Raw genomic sequence first — 20,372 nt, forward strand, 5'->3', positions numbered from 1 at the left:
ATGTGAACAAAAAAGTGATGAAGCAAAGGGGAGCTTATGTAAGAAGGACAAATAAAAACAATTGTGCAACATGCCACCGGAGCCTGGAGAAGGAGCCCAGGGAGGGTGTCACTGCAGGGGGCACGGGCGGCAGGATCGTGTCCCCTCCAAACACCACAGCCACCGTGCCAGTCCTGCCGGGTGGGGAGGGGACACCATCCTCCTGGAAGGAGGCCAGCATTCAATTCCTTTACTGCCACAGTGCCTCAGGGAGAGAGGCACCCTCTGATAACCATCTGTGGAAGTTTTGCAACACGTGTGTGCATCCTTCTGGGCTGAGCGCTGAGCAGTGCCCGCCTCTTTGGGCCTGAGCCTGCGTGGCAGCTCAAATACCATAGGTGTGCCCGGCAGGGGCAGAGGGCTGAGGAGTCTGCCAGAGATGAACCCGGACATGCGATGAAGCCAGGGGGCCCTCGGGACCAGATGCTGCTCGCGCATCCGGGGGCTTCTTCACCTTGTCCTAGCGGAGCTCAACAGGCCCGGGCGCGCTGCCTGAGCCACCCGTGGGAGCCCCAGCCAACTGGGGAGAGCTGGCCACGTTCCAGGCTCCGGGCTGGCAGGGAAGCTTGGCAGCCAGTTCCAACAGGAGGGCGGCCCCAGCTCGGGCAGGCCAGCGCTGAGGGGTGACTTCTCACTATAGGAAGCCCCAGGCTGAGGAGATGGAAGAACAGGTGTTCAAGGGGGACCCGGACACCCCTCATTCCATCTCCTTCTCCGGAAGCGGCTTCCTCTCCTTCTACCAGGCTGGGGCCGTGGACGCCCTGCGGGACCTGGCCCCCAGGATGCTGGAAACCACCCACCGCTTTGCCGGGACGTCGGCAGGCGCCGTGATTGCGGCCCTGGTCATCTGCGGGATTGAGATGGGTAAGGCCTTGGTCCAGGTTCCTTGGGGAGCCTCTGGAGCGTTCCCCACAGCGGAGCCTCAGGGTTGCTCTGAGATGCTTTTGGGAGCAACACCAGGACTTATGGGGGACAGGAGAGGATAAAGTGGGTCGAGTGGGACGGTGGGCAGCTATGACTTTAAAGGCTGGGGTCTGCCAGGTACCAGTCTTCGACCCAGCAGCTGAGCTTGGACCCATTTCTCTCTCTCTCTCTCTCTCTCTCTCTCTCTCTCTCTCTCTCTCTCTCTCTCTCTCTCTCTCAATGCTCCTACCTGTGATGCCTTGTCTCTCTCAGTTTGAGGCACAATCTCCTGCAAAGGTACTGGTCTCAGGGATTACACCATGGCAGAGTCAGATGTGGGGGTGGAATGTTCTCCTGCTGGCCTCATGTAAAACGCAGATATCCTTGGGAAGGGCTGTGCTCCCTGTCTGGGTCGCCTTGGTGGGGATGGATTTGTCAGACCTGCTTCCAGGTGGCTGGAAAGAAGAAAGCTGGGGACTGGGGGTGGATGCAGGGCCAGGATGGGGAGGAACCAAGAAGGAATGTGGAAGCTCACACTTCACCTTCTGCCCTGCTAGTACAGGGGCCCCAGAGGGCCATACCATTGACCCAGAGGACAGGGGGGTGGACACGTTCCTTGCAGCCCCAGACAGCAGGCCTAGACTTGGCACTAGAGAGAGCCAGTGTCCATCAGCATGGACCACCTCGGGTGCATTTATTCATTTACTGTGCTGCAGTTCTGTGTCTAGCTCTGTTCCAGGCACAAGGGACTCTTCCCTGTCCCCGTGGAGCAGAAACTCTAGGAGGAAGAGATACATAATAAACAATCATATAAGTAACCTTATGACATCACATCAGGAAGTGCAATATTTATGAATAAAATTACCACAGGAGAAGGTCGGAGAATAAAGTGGGAACTATTTTAGAAAGAGTGGTCAGGGAAGGCCTCTTGGAGGAGGTGACACTCAAGCAGAGACCTGAGTGAAGTGAGTGAAGAAGCCATTGGAAGATCAGGAAGGAAAGAACATTCTAGGTGAAGTAGCAGCCAGGGAGCCAGTGGGGCTGGGGAGTGGTGGGTGAGGAGGAGGAGGAGGAGGGGGGTGGGGGTGGGATGGAGAGGCTGCCCAGGCCAGATCACGTGGGGCCTGGCAGCCGGAGTAGCAAGCCCTGATTCCTCTGTGAGAGGTGGGAGCACAGATGGGCTGTGAGCAAGGCGATGTGGGGGCAGCTAAGGGCACCCACACCACATGGGTTGGATCCCAGCCCGACCATTTCCCAACGTGCGTGCCCCTGGGGCAATTACTGAACCCTCTGTGCCTTAGTTTCTGCATCTGTAAAGTCATGGTTCGACTCATGCCTATTTCCCAGGGTAGAAACAAGGAAGCTACTGTAGCTCTAGACTGGGGTGAGCATGGCAGGTGCAGGGCGTTGAGGATGGTGAGAGGTGATTGGGTGATTAGATCAAGGATGTACCTTGAAAGCAGAGTCAGTGAGACTTGTTGATGGGCCACAGTGCACCCCCCACCCACTGCCCCAAATTCCTGCTGTTGGGCACATCCTGTCTCCAGATTCTCTTTTTCCCAGGTATCTGCATCACTCACCCGCTCCATTGCTCCCACCCTCCTCGTGTCATTATTTCAACTTCTTAAAATAACCTTCCGAAAGACTCAATGGTGTCCTCATCCTCTGGCATTCAAGCCCTTTTCAGAACCAATTCAGTTATATCAGCTCCATAAATACTGCCCCAAACCTACTTGGTCAGGCTGCGACGAGCCTGGACAGTAGGGGAGAGGAACTAACACCCACGGGAGGGACACCTGACAACAGGTGTGACCAAGGACGAGACCATGTGCTACCCGTAATGAGGAGGGAAGTTCAGGGAACGGTGAGATGCAGGTGGGACTCACATCCTGTGTACGAGATGCACCCACATCGCTCCAGCCTACTGCATTCATTTTCACTGCCACGTGATTTGCTGTTAACCAGCGTTTCCTTTATATCAGACGCAGTTCTAAGTCTTTGGGATATTAACTCATTCGGTCCGCATGCCCACCTCTGAGGTGAAATCTATTATTACCTCCATTTTACAGAAGAGGAAACTGAGTGACAGACAGCTTTAATATCTGGCCTGCGGCCATACAGACCGTAATTGGTAAAGCTGGGATTTGAACTCCGTCTGGCCAGAGTCTGCACCCTCACCCTTTAAACCACCCTGCTTCTTGACCAAGGGGTGTCGGGATGTACGTGCTGGTTGTATAAACAGTGGGGACAGGGAAATCTCTCTTAGCTGGTGGAACCTGCACTCAGACCTGGGAGGTAGTCTCTGCTCAGTGGGACGATTGACTTGTGTAACGTCTGTCATCAGTTAGAAGCACAACATAAGCCAGGACTTGGTCTCCTGCCTTCGAGGCTCTTGACTGCTCTCGGTTTATGTTTCACTTAGCCATTCTGTGCAGGCACGGCCTGCATCTGTTGCTATAAGCAGCACTGCAGTGCGCATCTGTGTTTGTGTCCGCCATGCCCACGTGGAAGGCTTCCCTTGGGCACATGTCACGTTGACTACACCAGACCTGGTTGAATTACCCTCCAAAGTGGTTGTACCAATGTGACCTCTGATTGTCCCACAGCGTCATCAACCCCCAGTACTGCCAGACAGCAAAGTTTTAATTCAATTTAATGAACGTGAAATCATGTCTCACTTTATTTAATCTGATATCCTGATTACTAGAGATGCTATCACTTGTGTTTCCTCTTCTGTAACTTGCCTGCTCATGACATTTTCCTACTTTTTCTATGGAATTAACCTTTCCTCTGTAATTTGTAGATGTTGTCTCTGTTGCCTGTACACTTGTCACTTACAGACGTCACAGCTTCTCAGTCCACTCCATGGCTTGTCGTTACTTTGCTTATGATGTCTCTTGTCCTGCAGAAAATTTTCATTTTAATGAGTCAAATGTATTAATTTTTTCCTTTTATAATTTGTGTGTCCTAATATCTTTGCTTTTTTACCATGATGTCTTCTTCATTTTCCTTCAAAAGTTTTAAAGTTTTGTTCTTTCATATGTTGGTTAATCCAGCTGGAACTCATTTTGTGGTTATTTTGAGGTAGAAGTCCACATTTTTCTTGATTTTTCCATGTGCTGACCTACCCAGTTATCCCCCACCATTTAGGTGGCCCTGTGGCCCTTTCCACACTTGTGTGACATGCTGCCTCTGGCTCACTCAAGGTCCTGGGTTCTCAAGAGCCTCTCTTCTCTTCCACTGTCTGGTTTGTCCACTTCTTTGCCACATCACCCTGCTTTAATCACTAGAGCCTTGTAATGAGGGCGCATCATATACGGAAGTTCCTCTCCTCCTCCTCTCCCAATTCCATCCTCAAGTACTGCCTCTATTATTCTCAACACTTTTCCGCTCCATGTGAAAAGCTCTGTTGGGATCTTGATTGAAATGACATTTTGCATTCATAAACATAGTCTGTCTCTCTGTTCACTGTGGCCTTTTTGTCCTTTAATGAAGATTTGGTATGTCTTTTATTAGATATGCTAGTTTTTGTTGCTATGGAGAACGGGATCTTCTATGGCATTTTCTGATCTAATTGATTATTGCTGATATAAAGAATGTTGGCTCTTCTGCACATTGATTTTTTTTTTGAGCAACCTGTTAAACTTCTTATAGTCCTAAAAGTTTGCTGGCAGATTGTCTGATACTTTATGTGTAAACAATCACACTATCTGCACATGACTAGAGACTTATCTCTTTTTAACAAAATTCTTCAACCCAGGGGCCCCGGAGCTTCTCCCTCATTCCTGGCTGGGCCTTCCTGTCCTGAGACCGTTCTGTTCCTGCGAAGGCTGAGGCAGCAGTGGGCTCATCTGGAGATGTGCGCCTCGCTCTGTGACAGGAACAATTTGGGGGTGTGTGAAACAGTGTGTAAAAACACCTACCACAGTGCCTGCTTTTATTAGAGATGCAGTAAATGTTCATTCATTCATTCACCCAAGGGGAGATGTTCTCCAAGACAATCTACAGGGAATTCAGGATTTCCAGTCTGGTCAGAAGTGGGGATGGGAACTTGCACAATTCTGAAAAATAAAAAGAAAAAATTTTCATATCCAAAATGGGGATTTGGTGGACTTACATCCCTATCCCCACTTAAGCTACTAGTGGGCACCTTCCCCTCTATAAGAACCAAATGGCAAGCCAATCATTCATTTCACACGTGTTTGTAGAGCATATAGTAGGCCCTGCAGAGGACACAGAGACATAACACAAAATGTCTCAAGGAGCTGGCAGTCAGTCTACTCAGACTCGACAGCAGCCAGCAGCCAGGTACTCATAATACAAGCCAGTTCCTACTCAATGTTAGCAAATTAAAAAGCGCTGGTGTGCAGAGGGAGGGAGCGAATGCTTCCAGTCATGGAGGGCCTCATGGAATTGGCATTTGAGCTGGTGCTTGAAAGGCAAGTAGACGTTTGACGGGTAGGGACAGGTTGGGCCCGAGCCCAGGCTTCTAGTGAGGACGGGCCACAGCGACAATCACAGACATGGAGATAATGCGGTGCCTGTGGGGACGGGAGAGTGCAGGCCCACTGGTGTCAGGGGTCGGGGTGAAAAGTTTCATGATAGAATACTTACTGTACTCTAGGCCATAATTTTGATATTCTGCTCTAGTTGTTAAAAAATTCATTAAATCAATGGTCCTCAGTCTTAGTTGCATATTCAAGTCACTGGGGAGCCTTAAAATGCACATTGCCCAGGCCTCTATGAAAACAGATTAAATCGGGTCTTTGAGGGCAGAGCCTGGGCACCCGGGCAGAGTTTCCATGTGCAGCCGTGGTTGAGACCCAGGGTCCTCTGGGACACTAAGGTGCCGTGGGTGCATGACCAGGTAGTGGGAGCCTGTAAGGTGCCCACCACGGGCCTGGACTAGTGAGAATTCTGTACCTGATCACTCATGGGGAATGGCTTTTTCCAGGACAGAGAGGAACAGTTTCATTGTAGTAGCTTTAGGCTGGATTAGTTTCCTATGAAGGCCTCTGTCTGGGCCACACATGAGGAAGACTGACCTTGGTTGGGGGCCACGGCTGGTCTGTCTCTTCCCCTTAGGGGACACCCACACCCAATCCACCTTTCAGGGAAGGGGTGAAGACCCTGGGCCCACAGCCTCTCCTGGTGGTTTTTCTCCCCCTGCTCTTTTCTTCTTTCTTTTTTTTTAACTTTTCAAAATAGCTTCTGAACTATAATTCATATAGCACACAATTCACCATTTAAAGCATACAACTCAATGGCCTTTAATATATTCACAAAATTGTCCATTCATTATCACAATAAATTATAGAACATTTTAATTGTCCCCAAAGAACCCTATACCCCTTAGCTGTTTGCCTCCCAGCTCCTTCATTCCCCCAAGCACCTGGCAGCCACTAACGGACTTTGTGTCTCTGTGGGTTTGCCGACTCTGGACATTCCACATTACTGGGACTGTACGCCATCACGGTCCTTCCACGCTGTGGCACGGTCAGTGCTCACCCCTGCTCATTGCCAAGTGGTGTTCCACGGGGTGGAGAGGCCACATGCTACAGGTCCACTCATCAGGGGACAGACACGTGGGTTGTTTGTTCTTTGGGCTATTATGAATAATGCTGCTATGAACATTTATGTACATTTAAAAAACTTTAATGGCCTTTTTAATGGGAAAATTTTAAACATATTGGAAAGAATAATATAAATGAACCTCAAAGAACCCATCCTCTAACTTCAACAATTATCAGCATTTACCTACTGGGTTTCATCTATTTGGCCCCCACCTGGCTTTGTTTGTTGTTTACCTTTTGTATTTAAAATCACTTTGAACTCACATAGAAGCTGCATGTGGGCTCCCTGGCCTTGTTTTTGGGAGAGCCTTTCAGTGCCTGTATTGCGCTGCAGATAAGGACAGTGAGCGGTCAAGGGCCCAGAGGGTGGTGGGGAGGAGGCTAGTGGGGCCCCACCCCACAGCACAGAATGCACTGGCTAAGGGCAGGGATGACCAAGGACTGTGCTGACTTTCAGTGAGCTCATCAGATGACTTTGTTTGACCTCTAACAGTAATTATTTTCCAATATATCTCACCCTGCCTTCTGAACAATGCCAACCTCAACCTCCCCCGACAAACACCAAATCAAGTAGTTAAAGGGTGGGGCTGAGGGTGAGGGCTGGGCTGGGAGCTCTTCTCTCCCGGCACAGTAGTGTCAGGATGTATCTCTGCGCCTTTGCTCCCACTGTTCCCTCTCCCCCCAGGAAGCTGTCCCCTTTCTTCTCTCCCTCTATTACATCTCCCCATCTTCTGAGGCCAACCTCAGATGTCACCTCTTCCGTGTCTCTCCTGATCCCCAGCAGGCGCTAAATCCTAGGCGTTCTCACAGCCTCGGAGACCGGCATTGCTCTGGGGGAAAGCACCGACTAGGAATGTGGCTTTCTGGACTCTGAGAACAAGGGCTACGAAAGTGTCTTGCGGTCAAATCGTGAGCTTAGCTTGCCACACACACTCTTGACACATGGTCTTCCAGAGTGGGGCTTAGCAAGGAGGGAGGAGAGGTGCAGACCAAAGCTGGTCCTGGAAACAGTGAGTGACCTGGGACAAGCCACCTTGAGCCTCAGGTCAGCCACAGTACAATGTGAGAGAATAATCCCTGCTCCCCTTCCCCGAGGTGGCTCTAGGAATCAGCAGTGGTCCCTGTGAATGAGCTTTGCAAACTAAGGGATTGATGTTGTAGCTGCATTGGCTGGGATAGCAGAGGCTTCAAAGAAACAAAAGAGCGTCGCTTACTTATGTCGCCTTTGTACCCCAGCCACCCAAGGCTGGTGTGGTGGCTCCACCTAGTTAGGACCCAGGTTCCTCCCACTGTGTTGCTCACCATCCGAGAGGGCTCACCGCCATGTCTGCATTCCAGCTAGTTGAGGAGGGGGAGGGACGTACATCCTTTAAGGGCAGGCGTTGGAGGTGACACACATCATGTCACCCTACAGCCTGTGGATCAGAACACGGCCACACCTGATGCAGAGGAGCCTAGAAAATGTAGACTTTATTTTGGGAGGTCCAGCCAAAAACTGGGGATTCAGTTACTAAGGAAGAAGGAAAGAATGGATATTGGGGACAACTAGCAGTCTCTGCCACGATAACAATCATTGGTGACACGATGATGATAGAGAGACTCCCTCTGTCTGGGACGAGAACCGTGCCTCCACAACCATGAGGTCAAGTCCAGGCTGTTGACTGGGGCGGGGCTCGGCTCTGAAACGCCAGCAGGTTGCCCTCCTGACAGCTGGGGGCATGGGTCCCTCAGTCCTTCCCCAGGGCCCTGGGCAGTGGGCCACAGCACCCATTGTGTCCCCTGTCTAGAATGACCTTCTGTTCTCCTCTCCAGAGATATCACCTCTTCCAGGAGCCCCCCATTTTGCTCCATTGGGTGTCTTTCCATGGCCTCCGGTTTGCCCACATAATCCGTCCACCTGCTCTAGCACGTGGTGTGATCTGTGCTGCCTTAATTGTTTCAGACGCTGTTTCTCATTTTATCAGCTACATTGGTTGGGCGATCTGAGGTCTTATGGGTCCCCTGGCGCCCACAAATTGCTCTTCAAATAAGAGCAGCTCGATAAACTCCTGATGATTGCTGGCTGTCGGCAGGCATGCCAATGAGCTTATCTTTGCAATTTCTATTTTGGGGTTTACCCAGCTCTTAATAATTTTCTGCAGTTATGGATATGACTTATAATACTAGAATGTCATAGATGGAAGGTCAGTGAGTCCAACTCATTTGTTTTTATAAGTAGTTGTATTTAGGCTTTGGGAGAGGAAACTAGTTGGAGATGGAACTCACTTAGGCCAGTGGTTTCCAAACTGTGTTCCGAGGAGCCCCAGGGTTCTGTGAGGTGGGGAGGGGCGGGAGCAGGGGGACAGCGAGAGGACACACGCTGAAGCCCCGGGGCCAGCAAGTGTAGCCCCGCTATTGTCTGTCTCATACGTGGGTTTATCTCCTGAAATTTCATTTAAAGAAAGTGTTCCAGTGATTTTTTTTTTAATTTGAAAGTGTCTGTTTGAGACAAGGAAGTTGAAGACCAGATTCTGACTGAATTGCAAAGATAAAACAGACCCCCCTCCAGGTCCTGGGGCTCCAGCAGTGAACAGGACAGCTGTCTGCCCACATGGAGCTAGTGTTCTCCTGGTGAAATCAGCCCTAAATCACCAGAAAGTGTCGGCATACATGCTGGAAAGAGAAAATAAAGCAGGAGAAGGGCATGCTGAGTGATTAAAAGGTGAAGTTCCAGGTGGGCTGGCAGGGAGGCTGAGGCAGGAGGATGGGAGGGGAGCCAGGTGTGCTCTGCGAGACGCGTGTTCCCGGCCGAGAGCCCAGCAGGTGCAGCAGCCCTGTGGCACAAATGCGTCAGCCTTCTCGGAAGGCGGGCCTTCTGGACAGGAACTGGGCTTCTAGAGAATGTTTCAAAGCACATGAGCAGGTCAGGGGGCAGTGGGGGCCCCAGACCCCCAACATGGGCCCAGCAGGACCCCGCATGACTCCTCCCTGGATGGAGGATGCCACAGGTGTTTAAGTCTTCCTCCCACACCTGGTCGGGCACTGCCTCGAGCAGCTCCTGCCATCCCAGTGACCGAAGGCTTCCTGGGGCACTGGAGCCAAGGGTGGCTGAAGTTACTGTCATTAGCAGGTGGCTCAGGTGTGTTCCGGGCAGTAGGCCCACTGGAACACAGCAGCCGGGGCTGGCAGGACAAGACTGCCTCTGTGAGAACCTTGGCTCAGGTCATTCCTTTCCTCAGTCACCGTGTGCCTGTCTTTGTCACTCAGTCGAGGAATAAGACACCCCAGGGCTGGCAAAGAACGCAGCACCCAGGAAGGAGAAGCACTGGGCTGGAGAATAACGGTGTAACATCCCTGCGGAGCACGTGTGCTGCATTCTTAGGACGGAAGGCAGCCCTCCTTCTGGACAGGAAATGGCTCTGCCGGCAGCTGCCACGGGTCCTTGACCTGCCAGCGACCTGCCTCACCCTCGTTTTTCCCACCTGTAACTTGGAGTGGGAACACACCCCTTGGACATGATGGTGAGGGCCGAAAGAGGTCGTGGATGTTCCTGGCACAGTGCTTGGCAAATATTGATCAAAACACTAAGTCTTTGATGAAAGAATGTTGAGTGAATGGATGAATGAGTACAGAGAAAATTGTCTTGAAATAGAAAAGCATAGGTAAGCAGCATTGTTCAAACTTAACTAAGAATGTCCTATAGAATTTACTAAGCTTGTTAAAGCAAAGATCCCAGGCTCCAACCTGGTCTAATTAATATCTTTAATACTTTGGTCGTGAGCTTTAATCTGCACAAGGACTTGGTTTTCCTGTGGGAATTCTGTGTGGCCTGGGCCAAGGAAGAACCCATCTGAGATGGTTGGCAGTGGCCCTGGCCAGGCGCCCCAGATTTTCATGGTAATTACCTAGTAGATTATGCCACTTCAAGCTCTAAACTACCCGTGAGGCAGACTTGGGCTTAAAGTTTTTATGGGAGACTGTTTTTTCACCCAGAGCCCCAGGCAGAGACAAGCCACCAGCACTTTCCTTGTCCAGAGGGGTCCTGGCCTTAGCAGGGCTCTTGTTCAACTCCCCTCACGCAGCCCAGGACCCAGCCCCGAGGCTGGTCTGATAACCATGGAGCCAGCTTTCTCCCCCAGGGCAGTGGCTTTCAGTCCCTTCTTCTCTTTCTTCTTGTGAGCTCAGACACGTCTATTTTATTTTATTTTATTTTATTTTATTTTAATCAAGCTTTTTGTTGTTGCCGTTGTTCTGGAATCTGAGGAGGTTTCTTTTTTAACTTAGCTTTATTGCTCAAGCTGGAAGTCTGTCCAGAGTTCTTCAAGACATAATGGAAACCTCCATTTCTTTCATGTCACAAGGGTGTGTATGTGTGTGTTGCCCAGACAAAGATGAGTTCAGTCCTGACTGTTGGGTACACTTTCAGAATCAAAACGTCTTCATCAAAAATCATTCCCACTCATGGACTCAGACAAGAGTGTGGTGATTGCGGGAGGGAGGGGTTGGAGGTGTAAGAGGGTGTAAGGGAGATAAATGGTAATGGGAAGAATACGATAAAAAATAAACTAAAAAACAAATCATTCCCATCCCTGGCTGGGTGGCTCAGTTGGTTGGAGCATTGCCCCGTACACCAAAAGGTTGTGGGTTCAATTTCTGGTCAAGGTAGATAGCTAGGTTTCAGGTTGGATCCCCATTTGGGGAGGCAACCAGTCTCTCTCTCTCTCTCACTCACTCACTCTTCAGTAAACATAGCCTCGGATGAGGATTTAAAAACAAAATCATTCCCAGAGTTATTTACCTGCCTGAGATGGCGGTGTTTTCTATAAAAGGTACTCTGCTCTGATTCCCACCTTAGAGTGACGCTGGCAGCAGCTACGTACTTACCAGGTGCCAGGCTCTGCACTCAATGTGTTGCAGGAATCACTCACTTTAACCCTCTCACAACTCCATCAAGTGGATTCTACCTCTACACCCATTTGTACCGAAGGAAGAAACAGGTATTGAGGATAATTAGATAACTTCCCAGGTTTCTACAACAGAGCCAGGCCTGGGACCTCACTTAATGTCTACATTCTACCTCCGCCCTAATCACGTTTTCAGAAGGTGCTTTGCAAACACCACAACAGTTTCCCTGCCAGACTCCATGGGCCAAGCAATCATTTGCACACTGATCAAGAAAGTAAGATCAAATGACATGATGTATACGAAAAAGACGTTTTGTAACATGCTATGGAAATACTGTCACTGTGTGGCTGTGTTCCACGATGGAATCAGTATCCTTCAATTCAAAGTCACTTGCATTTACATGTTTAGCCTCTACAGCCAAGTAGAATAAGATATTTTTCTCCTCCAAACAATCCTTTGGACTCTTTTTTTAAAAGATTTTATTTATTTTATTTCTAGACTGAGGGAAGGGGAAGAGAAACATCAATGCGTGGTTGCCTCTCATGCACCCCTACTGGGGACTTGGCCGTCAACTCATGCATGTGCCCTGACTGGGAATCAAACCAATGACCCTGTGGTTCACAGGCCGGTGCTCAATCCACTGAGCCACACCAGCCAGGGCCAATCCTTTGGACTCTTAATTAGAAGAAACTTGAATGGAAAATCTGGCAAAATTTCTGAACTTGTTGGTCACACCATAGAAACATGTAACTGCTGGAAAGCATCTCATGCAGGTGACACACGTGGACACCTTCCCCAGCATCAGCAGGCGGTCCCTAGCCCCTGCTGAGTGGCAGGCAGGCACTGTGTGTCTGATAGCTTTGTTCAATCTGTTCTTCATTGTTCTCGTTATTCTGGAATAATGTTAGATTTAGAGAAAAGTTGCCGATATATACAAAGAGTTCCGTATATCCATCAGCACTAAGACATCAACATTGGTGCATCACTAGTAACTATAGATTCCCCCAGTTTTTCTACTAATCTTCTTTTTCTGCCCCAGAATCCAACCCAGGATCCTGTACTGCATTTACTAGATCCATTTTTAAACCAGCTCACTCAAGAGCATTAGAATAGTGTTTTCTTTGCTTCACTTTGGGATCAAATTCAGCAAAGACAGTTGAGCTGCACCTCCAACGCTACAGGGAAAACAGGCAAACAAACAGTACACAAACCTGTCAGTCGACCCACGGTGCTGAGGGCGACCCAACTCCATCCTTTCGAGACCCCATCCTTGCACCACACACAAGAGTCTCCTGCTTGGTGCCAGCTCCGGGTCCTGTGTCCACCTGTGTGGGAGCAAGAGTTAGGACCAGGCTTGACAGAGCAAACTGCTTTGCGTCTGCCCTTCACAACCCCTCGTCCGGCTGAGTTAGAAAGATTCCTATCAGCCCAGTAGAGAAGACACTCTTTGATCTCCATTCAATTTGTTCACTCAGTCACTTTTTTGCCACTTACTATTAATTTATTCAACAAACATTTTTAAACAGATTTTTTAAATTTATTGATTTGAGAGAGAAACATCAGTCTGTTGTTCCACTTATTTATGCATTCATTGGTTGATACTTGTATGTGCCCTGACTAGGAATCAAACCCTGCAACCTTGGTGAATTGGGATGATGCTTTAACCAACCGAGCTACCCAGCCAGGGCTTTTCAGCAAACATTTATTAAGTATCTATAGTGTGCACATACTGAATTAAATGCTGGGGGCATAATGGGGTACAAACCAGAAATAGCTCCTCCTTATGGAACATTAAATAGTTTATTCATTCTTGGATACCCATTAAGTGTTCAACACCGAGCTAGGCAATAATAGGGAAGAAGGGTGTTTGTGAGACAGGCCCTGTCCTCAAGGAATGCAGCTGACCAGAGAGCCTGAGGTAACTGGTGCAGACAGTAATGGGGGAGAGAGCTAACAGCGGTGATCAGGGAAGGCTTTCAGGAGGAGGCCCAGATCTTAAGATGGGCTTTAGGGTGAGGTCTGCATAAATGGTTTAAAAAAAAGTGTGAGCAGGTGGTGGAAAGCAGGATCTTGCACTGTGTGTGTGTTTACTGTGAGAGAAGAGACAGACGCGGCCTGAGAAGGGGCTTTGGGTCATGGGATTTGGTTCCACTGCTCTACAGGAAGTCTTCCTGTCTCCGCTGACACCTGAGTCCGTAGGAGGTGTGCCTGAACTAAATCCAGGAGGCCGATCTCCCTGCCTCACAGTGGGGGACGAAGGCTCTGAGACATGGAGGGTGTGTCCCTCTATGGAGGCAGTGAGCTGTGGTATGAAGAACACTGGCTGTGGGACCCTCAGGACTTCAAGGCCTGGGTCTGCCATTTTCCAGCTGCGTGACCTTGAGCAAGTTACTGGTTAAGTCTCAGTTTCCTCATCTGTAAAGAGGAGATAAACATAGCAGCTACCTCAAAGGAGTGTCATGAAGACTAAATAGACAATGAGGCCTCAGAGCCTGGCACAGTGCATAGCACCAAGGAGGAACCAAACGGTGGTAGCTGGTAAGAGCAATAGACAGTGGGGTGGGTTTCACAAGAACTTCAGGACTCGTGCAACAGAGAGAAAGATGCAGGTAGCAAACACAACCAACTGAAGTATTAGACAGAGGGAACGGTGAGTAACTCCAGTCAGCAGAAATGAATTTTAATTAGCATGGCTTTGAAAGAGGGAGGCATGGGTGTTCCTCGGCAGTGGTGCCCTGATTTGAGCAAATCCCGGATGAGGAGGCGCTCTGAGATGCTCTTTTTTTCTGTGCAGCAGAGCCCTGTTTGGAGGTCACCTGACCACACATACACACGCACACCCCTAAAATAACTCTTAAGAATGGAGGGTGACTTGCTCATAGCTCCTGCTTTAGCCCAGTGTCCCCTTGGTAGGTCAGGGAGCATCTGTAGGACGGTAGGGCGGGCCACAGCCTGAAGAGGGGTGTTGGTTTCCACCTTGAAGCAGAATCCCGAAGGGAATTCTGGGTCCACCAAAGAAAATAGAAAGAAAAAGCAGGGGCAATGGCCCTGAGAACATTTTGAGCTTCCAGAGAACTTTCTAGATATATTTGCTCTCTGACTGATCCTTCAGAGGAAAGCTGGGTGGATCGTTCCTGGATTCTGGGGGAGGGGCACACAGGGACGGGGTGAGGGCCCAGGTTCTGGGAAAGCACAGCCAAAGCACCTTGATAGGAATGCAGGTGATGAGCCAGTAGGAGGCACTACTGTTTCCACAGCAATGTGATGTAAGACAATCTGGACTTTTAAAGCCAGTTCTTAGTAAACTCTTAGGGTTAGGAAAAGGTATGTGTGGAAGATTGTTATTATCCATAAAAAGTAATGCTTTTGTTGTGTTGAAGTGCCTATTAGGTCAGAGTTGTTTTGCTTTTGGCTGAAGCCTAAAATGCATTCAGAATAGAGTAGAAAAATGAGTTTTCTCATACATTCTAATTCTGGCTTATGCTAACATAGACTGTGAGACCCCGGGTATATCCATCCTTTATTCATTTTTCCATCCATTCTAACAGCCAGCCAACTAGCCATTTGGCCATGGTTATGGAGTTTAACCTTCATTCTGAGCTGGATTTCTTGCCCTTAAAATGAGAAAATTGGTCTATAGTGTTTCTGGTTTGACCTACACTCCTAGAATTCTAGAGATTCAGGGCTGTGCATGCAGGGGCATCCTTCCCAGGGCGTGGTGGAGTGAGCAGACAGGTCTGAGACTCTGCTTGGTTCCAACCCAGAAGAGCCCTGTGTTTCGCTGTTCTATGTATTGGGTTTCCAATTAAGATTTCTTTTGAGCAAAGTCTCGCTGACTGAAACATCACTGCCCCAGAGGGTCTCTGTGGGTCTTCCTGTGCCGACACTGCAGCCTGAAGTGGAGTTGTTTTCCATCAATGCTCCTGCAGAGCCGGGTATGTAATGAAATAGTGAATAACCAGGGTCTCTGCCCCACAGGGGCTCGCTGTCACTGTGAGGATAAACTGAGAGTGTAAGTGTGAAAACCTGCTTGAGTAAACGACTGTTGTTAAGATAATAATAATTACTATTACAGTGGAGTCAGGCAGTCAAGACATACCCACAGGGAAATGCAGCCTACAATTCAGGTTACAATTAGGGACCAGGCGGGAGCAGCAGACTTTCTAGGTCTGAGAATCTCAGGGACTCTGAGAATCACTGGGCTTTCCTGGGAACGCAGCTTTGCTCATCCTCGTCTCCCCAGGGGCTGCTGTGTTTCTGCTTCCTCAGTGCCTGCTGCGCTTGCTGCTGCGAGAGGCGCCTTGCTGTGATTGGCTGAGCCTGAGGTTGTTGCTAGGCTACCGGTCCGCGGGAGACTGAGGCCCCAGAGTCCTATCCTCCAGGGCAGATCCATCCCACACAGACTACCTAATTCAGACACCCTGTAAACGGGATCCCCAGCCATTTAAATTGTCAGCTGCCAAATGCCTGTCTTTCTAGGATTTTTCACTTAGCAAGAGGCCTTGTGGAGGATGGAAAAAGAGAAATCGATTTTATTCTGAGTCACCTTGAATAGCTGCTTCTCTGTCAGGACCTCGGTGTCCTCCTTCCATTGCTGGGGTTCATTCATTTATTCATTATTCATGTATGCATTCATGTTTATTAAGGGCCTATCACTCTCCAGGCGCTCTATCAGGTGCTGGGGACAAAGGGATGAACAAGAGTGAGGCCATCCTTGCCCTCACAAAGGAAGAAACATTGGGCACTTAAGCAAATAAAGATAAACACACATCTGATTATCCCTTTCCTTCCCCCTCAATGATTTTTCTGCCCCCACTTTCCTTACTAGATCTGTAGGACCCCCCAACCTGACGGGAGAAATGCCGCAGCCACCCCTGCCTGTGCTACATCGCCCCGTGAAACACACTCGCACTCTGATACAGGGTATACACCCCCACCTCCACAGTGCTTGAACTCTGCTCTTTTGTATCCGCTCGTGACCCTCAGCACACCTTGATAAAGGTGCAGAGCAAGGAGCATTGTCCCTTGTACAGGTGAGAAAGCTGATAAGCAGAAACATTAAGAAGGCTTTTCCATGCTCACAGGGGGAATTATTAGCATACCAATATTGAGCACTTACTACATGCAGGCACTTAAAACACCACCTGCTTCATAACAACCCTGTAAAGTAAGTACCATTAGTCCCATTTTATAGGTGGCAAATTGAGGCTGGAAGAAGTTATATCACTTGCCAGTGATGGCCCAGAGAGCAGGTGGCAAAGCTGGGATTTGAACCAAATCTGTCTGGCTCCAATGTCAGAGGTCTTTCCAAGAAATGGATCTGGTCATAGAAAATAGTAAAAGACTCTGCGTGGCTGAGATTGAAGCAGCTTCCAAATGACCTCAAAACTTCCCAGTCCCGGGATATTTATTTATTTGTTTGTTTGTTTATTTATTTTCCTACTGGAGTTTTTAGCACTACAGACTCATAAAACCTAGTAAATTGGCCATACTTACCAATACAGTTAACTCTGCTTTCTATCCACTTATCTGGGATGATCTTGCCTTCAAGCTTTTATTGGGTGATTAAGTCAAGTAGCTCTTCCTTGTGAATATCTCCATTATTTGCTTTGCCTCCCTGTCAGGTTTTTCTTTTCTTTTGTTCACACACTGACCAAACAGTGAGCACCCACCAGTCAGCTGTGGTTGGCAGAGGTGAGTGTGGTACATCCCTGCCCTTAAGGAGTTCCCAGTTTACAGCAAAGGCTTCCGAAGGGCCTTCTATGGGCAAAGCACCATGATAGGCCATAGAGGGAGAGGAGGACCACAAGGACCAGCCCTCAGAGAATCTCCTTCTTGGCTTGGGAGACAAGCTCACTACCCTTAGATAATACACAGGTGTGAAAGACATGGCGAGTGTGGGCTGGGGGTGGGAGCAGCCAATCTTGAGTTTCCTGCGGTGCTGATTTTAAATCCTGACTTGCTGTGGTTGGTGCGGAATGCTGTGTCAGAGGCCAGCAGCCTGCAGCTCAGAAGGAGGCCTTTAAATGGGAGAAGGTGCTGGGAAGTACAGAGATGCATAAAGAAACAAGCTAAATTTATCCCTCCTTGCAGCACCCAGCAATTGCTATGCTTAACACTTGATTTCCTACCAACTGAGACTTGCTAACCAGATTAGTTGCTTTCCCCACAGCTAGGGAGAGAGAGAGAGAGAGAGAGAGAGAGAGAGAGAGAGAGAGAGAGAGGCTCTGAAGACAGAGACACACAGAGACCTGAAGAGAAGCAAGGAGAAGCAGAGATAAAGGCATCTGTTGATATGTGTCCCCCTTGAGCAGCAGGAAAGGATATTCAACTGGGCACCTGAGTGGGAGAAATCAGACAATCACCTGTCCCCTCCCTCCCTGGCCACATGATTCTGGCTAGCGCATTGCTAATTTCCAGATAACACTGTTTTTAGATGTAAGTATATTGGAGATGTCTACACTATTTCTATTGTCTTGGCCACTGCTCTGTCCCTGTCACCCACCACCATCCCTGAATAGCTGAGTTGACTGTAATTGGATAACATAAAAAAGCCATGATTAAAATAAGCATTACAAGACTAAATATGCACATGCCTTTCACCTAGCATTGCCACCTCTGCTCCCATCCTAAGGAAAATAAGGAAGGACACAGGCAAATAATTTAACATGAGATTACTAATTACAGCATTGTTTATAAAAGCAAGGAAACACACTAAACAGCCAACCCCTCTTGGGGACCCACCAGATAGATGACCTTATAACCTTAGAGTAGCTTTCCATGCTGCTTGTAAATTAGGTTGTAAGTGGGGACTTATTGGTGTGAAAGACATGATTTATTAGGTGGAAAAAGCAAGTCACAAAACAATGTAAATAGACTGACTCAATAAAAATATTCTTATAAGTAAGAATACATATAAAATATATAGTTAATCTCTGGGTGAAGGGGTTCTAAGTCATTTACATTTTTTTCTTTTTGCTTATCTGCATTTAAAAAAAAATTCCCCCACAATGAACATGTATTTCTTGCGCAATAAGAACACATTTCCTTCCATCGGGCCCAGCAAGTGCCTCCTGCCAGGAGCCCAGGACTGTATGAGTAAACTGAAGGAGTCACTCCTGGCTCCCAGGCATTGTGGGTAAGGCCACCAACCCTTTTGTGACCACTTCAAGTTGCTCATTAAGAATTCCAAAAGCAGCATGTCCCCACCCTAGTCTGACTCCCCATCCCAGCTGGTCTTGTAGGCGAGAACTCAGTGACCTACCACCTTGGTATCCAAATGCCCAGTTGTTTCATTACCTGCTGGCGGGTTGGCCGCCACCTTCCCTTGAGGGAAAATGCTGTTTGTGTAAGTTGGCACATGATAAAGCTAACCTCCCTAAAACCACAGACGCTTCCCACCTCCCAGGAGCACCCTCCCCTCTAAGGGGGTGAAATTAAGATGCTCTGTTGCTCAGACCAGTCCCTACTACACATACGCAGCTGCGATTCTAAATGCTGGTGAGAAAGGCTGTCACCATGGCAACTGGGGCTCGCTCAGCCTCTGGGATCACCCAACACCCAGGGAAAGAAGGTGGGGTGGGAGTCAAAACAAACACCGCAAGGCTGTCTCACCTCAGGAAGGACACTTAGCCATTCTCTGACTCAGCCTCTGTATCTGCAAAGTGATGTGGAAGCTCCTCATCCTATCCACCTCCAGGATTAATGAGGAATAACCTGTGAACTATAAAACACAAGATGAGTAGAGCACCAGTGGCCTTGGTTTGTCCCCACATTGCTGTATGTGACTTCGGGCCAATCACGTAAGCTTTCTGTGCCACAGCTGCTCTATTTATAAATAGGAAAACAATGTTCACTGTGATAACTTCCCAGATATATTGTCAGGCTCCTGTGAGAACCTCAGAATCTCAAAATTAGAAAGAATCTTAACCCTTACTGCCCATCCAGAACCCCTTCGATTAAGTTCTCTAAGGTACTTGTCCTGTTTCTGCTTGATTACCTCTAGTGGCAGAGAGCTCATGACTACACAACTTCCCAATAGCCTTTGCTACATGATGCTGATTGTAAGAAAGTTCTTCTATATAGGATGCTTTACAGTTAAATATTTGTTTAAAAAATTAGCAGTCCTTTTTAGAGCTATTTTCAGTCTTGATTTTACCAGAAGCTCCCATAAGGTAGAAAACAGAGTAACTGGCAAGCTGCAGGGATGGGATGGTCTCTGGAAGCTTGTGGCTCAGTTGAGTGGAAGGAGTGTGGGTTCCAGGGCCACGCATCATCCGTGTCAAAATCCCACTTTGTCCATTTACTAGGTTGTTGATCTTGGGCAAGTTATATTACCTTTCTGAACCTCAGGCTCCTGATCGGCAGGGTGAAGAGAGAAATACCTGCCTCATAGTACTTCTTAGTAAGCCTATAACCCAAAGTTCCCCAGTAGATTCTGGAGATTTCGGGGGGTGGGGTGCTTACACCTTCCTCTGCCACACCCCCGAACAACACATCTGCCCCCCTGAGCCCCATCTGGCCCATGTGCCCTGGCTGTGCTCCTCTGAAAGGGAGGGAGAAGGCCTGTCTCCCCCTCCCGGGGCACCGGCCACACAGCTGCCTTCCTTGGGTGAGGGCCTTCTCCACCTCAAGCCTGTTCCAGGGGCCAGAAAGGGAAGGCGATGCCATGGTTTCAGGACAAAGTTCATCCCCCCACCTGTAATCCATCTGCCTCAAAGCCTGCAGCCACGCCCTGCACGCAGACCAGCTGGCACTAAACCAGTGTGCCAGGGTGTCTCTTGGTGAGGGCTTTCGACTGCGTCATGTTTTGATAGGCATCTCACATAGGGCAAAGCCTCTAAGACTCCAGAAGAATGTAGTCTGGTGGTGGACTGCCAGGCGTGATAATGGGAAGTTGGGCAAAGCTCTTTGGGGATGGGAAAGTGGTCCTTTGCCTCAGTGTGAATGGAGTCAGGATGCCTTGGTCTAGTT

At 48.8% G+C, this 20,372-nt stretch overlaps 1 protein-coding gene across 2 annotated transcripts in view; it reads left to right on the forward strand.

Annotated features, from left to right (window-relative positions):
* The first annotated feature begins 200 nt into the window (after positions 1–200).
* Positions 201–20,372, forward strand: part of PNPLA1 (patatin like phospholipase domain containing 1) — a 40,968-nt gene continuing 20,796 nt past the window's right edge. The window contains exon 1 of one of the 2 annotated variants that reach the window (XM_036024026.1): positions 201–903. In XM_036024026.1, coding sequence (XP_035879919.1) covers positions 699–903 — 205 coding nt within the window. In that variant the 5' untranslated portion in view covers positions 201–698. The remainder of the gene's footprint in view (positions 904–20,372) is intronic. The other variant, XM_036024027.1, reaches the window with a different exon arrangement.

The sequence above is a fragment of the Phyllostomus discolor genome, chromosome 4, assembly GCF_004126475.2.
Source record: "Phyllostomus discolor isolate MPI-MPIP mPhyDis1 chromosome 4, mPhyDis1.pri.v3, whole genome shotgun sequence".
In the NCBI taxonomy this organism is placed as follows: domain Eukaryota; kingdom Metazoa; phylum Chordata; class Mammalia; order Chiroptera; family Phyllostomidae; genus Phyllostomus; species Phyllostomus discolor.